The sequence below is a fragment of the Dendrobium catenatum genome, unplaced genomic scaffold (assembly GCF_001605985.2).
Source record: "Dendrobium catenatum unplaced genomic scaffold, ASM160598v2 fragScaff_scaffold_1631, whole genome shotgun sequence".
In the NCBI taxonomy this organism is placed as follows: Eukaryota; Viridiplantae; Streptophyta; class Magnoliopsida; order Asparagales; family Orchidaceae; genus Dendrobium; species Dendrobium catenatum.
In genome coordinates, this window is record NW_021320093.1 from 387,442 (window position 1) to 397,653 (window position 10,212).

Sequence of the window (10,212 nt, forward strand, 5' to 3'; positions counted from 1 at the left end):
AAGCTTCAATAACAGTGATAAGTATGATCAAATTTTTAAAATGATTGATAGAAGATGGGAAGTGCAATTACATCGGCCTCTACATGCAGCGGGACATTTTTTAAATCCTGAATATTTCTTCAAATAACTCTGATATTGCCAAAGATAAGGAAATATCTGATGGTCTTTACCAATGTATTGGAAGATTATTTCAAGATGTAGCTGAAGAAGATAAAATCAGTAATGAATTAAGTTTATACATTAGGGGTGAAGGACTTTTTGGTATTCCTCCAGCTGTAAGACAAAGAACTACCCGATCTCCAGGTATCATTATTTACAAAAAAATTAAGACTGATTTGTTATATAATATTGAAAAAAAAATTCATTTCTTCCAGCTGATTGGTGGTTGGCATATGGACAAGGAGCTCCCAATTTACAAAGCTTTGCTATCAAAGTCCTAAGTTTAACATGTAGTTCATCTGGATGCGAACGCAATTGGAATATTTTTGAACATGCAAGTATTTTACAATGTATGTGTTGATTTTTTATATATGTTCATAATATAGTAATGTAATAATATTTTAATTGCAGCTTCATAGCAAACGAAGAAGCAAATTGGATCATGGTCGCTTAAAGGATTTAGTTTATGTGAAATATAATAGAGCACTGATTCGGAGATTCAATCATCGTGATGTCATTGATCCTATTTCTTTGACTGAGATAGATGATGCAAATGAATGGCTAATAGGAAAATTAGATGATGAGTTTGATGAAGAAAATGACTTTATTGCTGGAGAGGAAGATTTAACTTGGACAAGTGTTGCTAAAGCTACTGGTGTTTATGATAAAAGCTATAATATTCGGGAAAGATCTAAAGGGAAAGAGAGAATCTTCAATTAGGCATGATGTTGCTATTGAGAATGATGATGAGGAGGGTGATGAAGAGGATCATGAAGTAGGAGACAATGTTGAAGAAGATAATGAAGCTTTTTTAACATTTGCTGATGATGATGATTCCCAAGAAGAGTAGATTAAATTCTTATTTGATCTTTTAAAAAAAGATTGTAATATTTGAATTATGAGATATTTGGATGTTACTTAGTCGAACTTATATATGTTATGGTTATCTTTTATTATTATGATAGCTTGTCTTTCATTTTTAATAATATTTCATATTCATGCTTATTATTTTATATTTTTTATATAGCTTGCGCCATGTTCAAAATAGCGCGCGCCGCGCCGTGCGCTATGCGCCATGGCTCCAAATGGACCTTTGCGCCATGGTACGCCATTCGCCGTTAACAGGTATGGTAGGAATGTTTAATTCCTAGAAACTCAAAAATAATCGAACAATCTTATATTAAGCTTTACATTTTAAAAGTAGATTTGATTGAAGTTATGCAATTTAATTTAGAAGGTCGGAGTTTACATTCGAACAACATGAGTCAAATAAATGCCTATGAAGGTGAGGATTTATGATGTAACAAAAAAAAAATATAGATCTCAAACCCTAGATCTAAACTGAGAACTATCGAGAGATAATAACTCTAATCTACATTTAGCAAAATGCAAAAGACTTACAAACTTGAAACCCCTATTTGGAGATAAGAAAGTCTGACATTGGACTTATAGTCTTGCCTGAAAATGACTACCAACTAACCTACCTCAATGCTTTTAAAACCATGAAGTTCAATCTTAATGCATATGCAAAATAGGTAATGTTGTTTTGATTTAGAGAATAGGGCTTATAGCTTGCCACTTAAGCCAAGATGTTTGATCATGTGAATATACAAATGTTGACTCATAATATAATTTTTTATTATCTAGTTCTTAATGTGAGAGCTTTTATCTACATGTAACTCACTAGGCCATGCATGATCATTTTTATTTTAAAATTTTCACTTATTTTAGATAGGTCATGCAATTTTATTGTTGAAAAAGACATTGTCCTATGATTGATTTTAGATAGCTTAAATAATTAAATTTTAATTGGTAAAAAACTTGTTTTTTTTTTCATAAGAGTCTACTGCATAAAATATATTCAGACCACTCTCACACAAAGCAAATGAAAAAACTTATGAAAAAATTGATATTTCTAGTGCAAATATGAATTAAACAATCAATCACATTTATACAGAAATCAACCACTGAAAAGTAAAGTATAAAATCCAAGTTATTATAAATATGTAATGTCCTGAAATTGACAGTTGAGTTATCTGCCTTACACAAATTAGTTACAAACACATACTAAACTCATGGGTCTTCAAACTTGGGCTTCTGATGCATCCAGGACTTTTTTTAGAGATTCATTTTTCGGATTCATCACTCATGTAGTTGTGTCCCACATGCCTACATGACTTTTTAAGTCAATTAATTATATTTGAAAGTAAAAAAAAACTCAAACTTGCAATTAAAGTATTAGGAAGTATATATAATATATAAAAGAGAAAAAGCATCACAAATTATCTTCCACTTAAAATGCCAAGCAAGCTTCTATCATATTGGTCATGCATCTTTAGGGCTTTTGAGGGTCTACCAAAAATCTCACAACGATTTAAGGATTTCCTGAATTAATCAAGTTCATTTCTAGGCATTCACCAAAACTATGAAAATCCATGAATTTCAACATATACCTCTCCTAATTCTATGTGAAAGCTATCTGTAGGTCAAATTTGTCATGACTTATGATTGAATAAGAATTGCATGCAAGTGGCAGTGATAGAGACCTACATGTCGCCATTCAATTAAGCATCAAATGGCAATGCCTACCTTAAGGCTTGATTGTAAGAGAAGACTTGGGATACAATATGATGCAACTTCATGCATTTGGGAATCAATGGAGACAAATTCAATGACCCGACTATCATTGTCATCCTAAGGCTCTCAAATAAGAACACCCAGTTGGAAATCGTCATATAGTCATGGGTTTGCGGAGAGGACAATGGGCATGAGGGTTTTTAGAAAGCAAAAAATTAAGTTTCTAGAAGGACCTAAGGTCTTTGGAGCATCATGCATACATCCAATGGCTTAGAGACCTAGGGGGCTTTCTAAATTTTAGAGGTGTACTTCACCAGAGCTATCATCCAATGATTCTGACCGTAGCACATTTGTCTTGAAGAGACAAAGGTGATTGAAATATGAAAAGGTTGTTGTCCAAGCTACTCCGGACGTTTCCTCCTCTACCACCAGCTCATCGGAGTCATACTTTGATCTTGATAGCAACAAGGAATTGTTCTCCTTTTTCCTTTTTTTTGAAGGGATGAAACAACCGACAGTTTCCCCCTTCGGTTTTAGAGGAAGAAGACAACAACCATGCCTCAAGCTTATATTTTCCAAGGACTAAGCCCGGCTCTATATTATGGAAGGATCAAGCAAGGAGCTATTTGAATTTACCCTTGATTAAGCATATATATTGGTTCAATTCCACCTCCTGGGTCGCACATAGGATGTACGACTCGATTGTTTCTTCCTCATGCATTCAAGGAAGAAACCCATCACCACTCCCTCTCTCCCACTTCTCTCAGCCCAGGCACACACAAAGGGACCTTCATTGACGCTTGACCTCATCCCAAGCATGTACAAGTACACATACCTCCTTCCTTTGTGTTCGGCTTTAGACATGCATAAGCAGCCCTAGAAACGACCTCCTTGCTCTCTCACACAAGAAAAAGAACTAAAACCTCTCATCTCCCTCTCTCACTTCTTTTTGAAAGAAAATACCAACATTCCCTTTTCCCCAGCCGCTCGACTTGTATAAATGTCCCCTAGTCGCTCTCAATCTGATGTAAGTCCATGATATCCTACACGGTAATGGATACAGGAGGGATTGGTGTTTTTAAGGTAATCGTAGCCATTGATTTGAGTTTCTTAATTTGGAAACATGCAAAGTCAAAAGTTAGGCCATGATTGAACCAAATGACTTGAATTGGGTTCAATTCGAGTTCAATTTGGGTTTGATCATACTCAATTAGGTTGGTCATGCTCAATCAGGACTAATTGGACTTGATTTTGCTCAATTTGAGTCAAATCAAAGCAAAAATTAAGTCAACAACGAGATAGCGCTAGGGGTGCTTTGAGTCAAGCCGATTTGTGAGCCATTTCAGTCATGATTCTATAAATGGCATGTAACACGAGCTTGATAAGTTAACAAGCCAAGTTTAAGTCACCCTAACTCAACTTATTAGCTCTTGAGCTAGCTAGATAATAAATATTAATATAAAAATAATGTTAAAATATATTAAAATTCAAGAGTTTAATTATAATGTTATTAAAAAAATATTTAAAAGTTATATATTCTTACATAAATCAAGTAATTTCTTAGTATTTCTCATCTAATTTTTCATTCTTTTAAAATTTAATTACATTAAAGGTTTCAATAAAAATCATTTCTTTTTTGTAATAAAAGTGTCAGCTTGTGAGCCAACTTAAACTCATAGAATTGAGCTCGAGCATGAGCTCAATCTTGATTAATTAATCAAGCTAAGCTCAAGCCATGGGTGACTTGAGTATGACTGGACTCGTTTATACACCTAGATGAAATGGATCAAAGCGGGTAACGAGAAGAATGACAACTATGCGGAGTCGTTAGGTGGGGTGTCTGATGGTATGGAAGTCATCAAGTTAAAGGTTGTTTAATATTGATTGATGGGTTTAAGAGGCCATTATTTTAAAGTTTTCTTATATTTTGATTTTGATGAGCATCATCTATTACACCCAAACTTGCGCTGTACTAAATACTTTCTAATAAATTTCATGTTATAAAGTAACTACGAATTTAATCATTTGCTCATATTTTATTTCATTTTGCACAAGTTTTTTAAGGGATGTGGGTGAAGACCTAGGGACTAAGTCTATGTGCCAAGTCTAGGGGCCAACACTTGACTTGATGGCTCACTTATGTACCAAGTTAAGGGCGATGATTTCTAGTACCAAGTACCTTGTGTAAAACAGGTTAAACCTAGTCATCAAACTCTAATATATGATGGGTTGTTTTAGAAGTAATATGCCTTACACAACCCGATGATTGGAAGTAGCCGAGTTCATGGGGTTGGAAACTAATAACAACCTCATGATATCAAGATGGCAAAACTTTATCTCTAATAAAATATAAAATCCAAGCCAACAAACTAAAGAAGTGTCATCAAAATGCCACATTGCAACCAACATCATCCTGGTCAGAAATAGAATTCCTATTGCTAGCTCAGAAAATAAAATTTGTTGCAAATGTGACTGAATAAGAATCAATGAAGATACTCTTAACTAGTTTGTATAATTAGTCAGACCAGTTCAATTGATTGTTGTATTTTAATGAAAAATGTGTTAGTGCGCTGTTATTTTTAGTGCAATCCTCTTAAACATTAAAATTTAAATGGCACTAAATGAAAATTTTTCATGGGTTAACTCTTGCATCTTCACAAATCTAACTATTTAGTTGTTTAGGATCAATTAAATTGATCATTTAATTTCAAATATGACTTGGTTTAAAAATATTAAAAATAACCTTTTTTTTTATTAGATTTAAATGAGAATTTAACTCTTAACATAACACAATGGATAAAAAGAATTCATGTAGCTGACCCCACATAGTAGGATAAAGGCTTGTTGTTGTGTTGTTGTTGTTGTATTCAATTTTAAATATGCTGAGAATTTCACATAATAATGCACATGCAACCACTTTAAACAAGCATTTTTCAACAAGAAAATGCATCTTTTGTCCATGTCAATCAAACCTAAACAAGCTATTAAATCACAACATCTAATCAAATAAACAACATTCCCGAACTCAGCTTTACAATTCCTTGAAATTCATCCAAACTCTTAAAAAACCCAATAATCAAATAGAAACTAAATAAAGGAAAAAAGATATCACAATGACGAAAGAAAAAAACCCATTTTAAGGCAACTTTTTTATTCAGTTCCAAGGTTGTACGAATTATAGAGGAATTAAGTTGATGTGTCATACTTTAAAACTTTGGGAGAGTTATGGAGCATAGGTTACGACGTGATACTAATATTTCTCAAAATCAATTTGGATTCATGCTGGGTAGGTCTACTATGGAAGCTATTCATTTATTGAGAGGGTTGATGGAGAAGTTTAAAGAGAAGGAGAAGTTAAAAGAGGAGGAGGATCTACATATGATATCTATTGATTTAGAGAAAACATATTATAAAGTTGCAATAGAAGTGCTATGGAGAGTTCTAGAAAAGAAAGGGATTAATAATGCTTCTATTCAAGTCATTTGGGATATGTATGCAGAGCTATTACTTGTGTTCAAACACAAGGTGATTTGACCAAGTATTTTCCTATTTCAATTAGATTATATCAAGGATCATCCTTAAACCCTTATCTTTTTGCTTTTAGTCATAGATGTTCTTACTAGACATTTGCAAGAGGATGAACCCTGGACCTGGAGTATGCTTTTTTCTGATGATATTCTTCTTTTTGATAAGACTAGAGAGGGAGTTGAAGGTAAACTCAAATTATGTAGGTCAACCTTAGAGTCTAAATTTTTTTCATTTGAGTAGATCTAAAACTGAATACATGGAGTTTAATTTTAGTAGTAAAAGATATAGTGGGGGTTTTGTGACTTTGAGCGATCACGTCATTAATAAGTATACTCGTTTTAGATATATTGGGTCTGTTGTTCAGAGTGATGGCAAAATAGATGGGGATATTATTAGTAGAGTTCAAGTTGGATGGTTAAAGTGGAGGAATGCTTTGAGTTTGTTGTGTGATAGAAAAGCACCACTCATACTTAAGAGAAAATTTTATAAGATGGTGGTAAGACCTGCAATGCTTTATGGCGCAGAATGTTGACCATTAAAAGAGAAGCATAATATTAAGTTAAGTGTTGCTGAGATGAGGATGTTCAAGTGGATGAGCGAATTTACTCTTAGAGACTGGATATGAAACAAGCATATTCGTGAAAAGATCGGAGTAGCTCCAATGACAAATAAGATTAGAGTGAGTCGTCTTAAATGGTTTGGTCATATAAAATGGTGGCCTTATGATGACCTTGTTAGGAGAGTAGATGTATTAGATTTGGCCTATGTTAAGAAAGGTAGAGGTAGACCTAAAAAGACTTGGTAAGAAAAATATTAGAAATGGCATTTCTTTATTAGATTTAAATGAGAATTTGACATTTAACAAGACACAATTGAGAAAAAAGGATTCATATAGCCGACCTCATGTAGTGGGATAAAGGCTTAATATTGTTGTTGATGTTATGGTTGAAAACATTTACCAAAGTAAAAAATGCTTGCCAACCATGTTTTCATTTGAAAAAAATTGCATCACAATATCCTGATATGACTTATATCACGATGAGCCTAAAAATCATTGGTTTTGTTTTAAGATTAGTGCTACATATGAAAAAAAAAATTATTGCACTAATCTCAAAGTAATTTTTATGGTTTTTCAAGCCCATAATGAGAAAATTATATCGAGAAATATTGGCTCAGTTTTTATTCATTTTCATTTCTTATTTTATAAAATAAAATTAGTTGTTTATTAAATCTATGACACAATAATGTTATGTAACAAATGCATGTGCATAAATAAGTAACAAAATTTTATAAAATAGTATACAATTGGTTATGTTGATTGGCCTAAGCATTTGAAAAGAAAAAAACAACATGTTGAGAGTGACCAAGTTATGCATGTTAAGATGGATGCATACTCAAATTATGACGACAAAATACAAGTTGGTTGCATCAAAGTATCAAACAAACTGTCAGAGTAGGACTTGTTAAATATTGTAGATAACAAAGATAGGTGATATGAGAATGCTGAAAGGATAGCATGAGATGCACCATAAAATGGAGAGTTAAAATTAAAGTGAAAGGAATAGAAATTTTAAAAATTTTCACATAAGGGGCATCATTCGAAGTTGTGAATAAGGCTTTTAAAGATATCAACTAGAATTAATGAAGTATATGATATGACATAGCCATCCAAAATAGTTGGGCTAAAGCTAGGTTAATGATGAATATGGCAAGAAATTTAGCAATCTTGAGTATTCATTTGATTAAAAAAATGCCATGCAAAAAAGGAACATTCATGATATATTTAGGATAGTTTTCACACTGATTTGTTTTTTAAACCGCAACCACACATCCATTTAGCTACATCTTTCTTGATGGTTTTTAAAAAAATTTGTGATGGGAAGCAACTTTTGAGAAGCAGATTTATGAGAGTGCGGTGGCTATAAATTAGTTGTCAATGTTTTTGTTTTTTCAAAAGAAATATTTCTAATACACAGTAACTTTCAAACAAAACTCTCTTTTTATATATCATCTTTGCAACCATCTTTACAAAAAGCTACAACTGCCCCAAATGAACCCTTGATGTGATCATCAAACTATAGCCTTACAAATGCAAACATCAAAAAATCAATGGTTTAGTCTTCAAAAATACACCCAAATAGAAGCTAACAGCGTTTCCTAGAACCTTTAGCAAAGCGTTAAGACCAATGTTAATAAGAAGTTCCAGTACATCCAAGTGTTTTTTTTTTTTTTCTCATATGAAATTATAGAATTTATTGTATCTAACTTTCATTTCCATATGCTCCAAGGAGATGATAAATGCTAGTCATTCAAATTCACCAAAAGTATGCAATAGAAACCACAAGTAAAGAAATCAAGCAACATCACAAATTTAAATTTTAAACAAAATAAGAAAGGTCTGCCATTGCCTTCACATATTCAACTATGCGTACCCCATTTACCAGAGAAAGGAGAGTAACTCACGAATTGGATATGATTTCAGCAATAATAGGAACCTCGGAGATCATTTCCTTGGATGAAGCAATCTCAGGTACCCGGCAAAATCCAGCCAGAACCGTAACAGACAGTTTGAGGTACGCATCCCTATCAGCTCCTCCTTGGGCACTGCCTGCTCCTGTAAATGTATTTTTAATCAAGCAATCTGCAACCATAAAGCAAAGCTCGAAAGAAAATTGAGCCACTCACCTGTGATCAATAGGCGATGCAAGAAGCGAGTCCCAATAGCTTTGTAAATTGAGAACATTGAAGCATGTTCGTCTCCCTTGGAGAGCTTTGTAGCAAGGAGGAGGCCCGCAAGTTTCTGTTCATCACGCTCGCTCCTCAAGAGATTCAAACAATCCTCCAAAATTGGAGATGTCAACGATTCCTGAGAAACTTGCAACTACAACGAGTATGATTAAGTTTGTTTTAAAGATGTAAGGATCTTAGAAATAGAGAAAGCTGTCCTCTCACCATGTTGAACTGGATTCGGGCTCCACTGTCAGCAGTTTAGGGTTCCAGAGGTTGTCCTGTTTTCTCCTGTTGCATTATGGTAAAAAATGAGCGTACAGCTTTTGGGGAAATATACAAAGACTTCGATAAATATTTAGGGGCTGTTCGGTATCGGATTTATCGTGGGATTTAAGTCGGATTTACGCTAAATCCAGCCAAACGGTTTTTGTGCGCGCGTTAAATCCCGGGATTCCGTAAATCCCGGATTTACGGATTTACGGCTTAAATCCCGGATTTACTAAATCCCTCGGTTCGGTGGATTTAACGGGATTTAACATTAGAACGCGCGAAAGGGAGAAAATTACCTTCACAGCCAGCGAGCTCCTCACTGTAATTTAACTTAATTGATTAATTAATGATATAATTAGTAATTAAATATTAATATAATTAGCTTATTTAATATTTCAACTCTCATTTTGGTCCATGTTAGTTTGTAATTAATTTTTATTGAATTTTTGGTCATTTTATATGACCTAAAATTGATTTTATTATGTTTTATGCAATGATCTTAATTTCATAAATATCTCCTTTAAACTTAAATCTCTAACTGTCATAAATCCTGATATATGTTACCAAACAGTTTCTCAGGATTTAACAAGATTTAACATTTAACATACCAAACAGTTTTTAGGATTTAACACATTTCTAAAGCTAAATCCCACTTGTTGCCAAACAGCCCCTTTAGAGATTAAAAAACTTATAACATTTATATATGCATGCATCATAATGTGATAAATATGTATCTTATATTTTTATTTTGAAAAATACATTAAAATTTTATTTTAGATAATAAATTTATTTAAATATGAGAACTAAATAAGAATAATCCTCAAAATTTTGCATGCCAATCATCTTCCTAAGTAATATCTGCGCTCAATCGGAATGAAACATTAAACAAACAATTTGCTTGATCACCTCTCTTTCAATGCCTTTAAGAAGCTTTTCAAAAACTATTCG

General features: G+C 33.1%; 1 protein-coding gene and 1 long non-coding RNA gene across 6 annotated transcripts in view; one reads left to right on the top strand and one right to left on the bottom strand.

Moving 5' to 3' along the window:
* Positions 1 to 9,581, bottom strand: part of LOC110107672 — a 79,313-nt gene extending 69,732 nt beyond the window's left edge. For 2 of the 5 annotated variants that reach the window (XM_020837989.2, XM_020837987.2), the window contains exons 1-3: positions 9,217 to 9,364; positions 8,950 to 9,145; positions 8,728 to 8,878 (exon numbers count right to left, since the gene is read on the bottom strand). In XM_020837989.2, the coding sequence (XP_020693648.1) occupies positions 8,728 to 8,878; positions 8,950 to 9,145; positions 9,217 to 9,219 (350 nt within the window). In that variant the 5' untranslated portion in view covers positions 9,220 to 9,364. Of the gene's footprint in view, positions 1 to 8,727; positions 8,879 to 8,949; positions 9,146 to 9,216; positions 9,366 to 9,560 lie in introns of those variants that run through there. The other 3 variants (XM_020837990.2, XM_020837988.2, XM_020837991.2) reach the window with 3 other exon arrangements.
* LOC114581255 lies at positions 169 to 724 on the top strand. Its single transcript, XR_003703139.1, has 2 exons — positions 169 to 303; positions 375 to 724. It is a non-coding gene; the product is annotated as an uncharacterized LOC114581255 (long non-coding RNA).
* Positions 9,582 to 10,212: the final 631 nt, after the last annotated feature.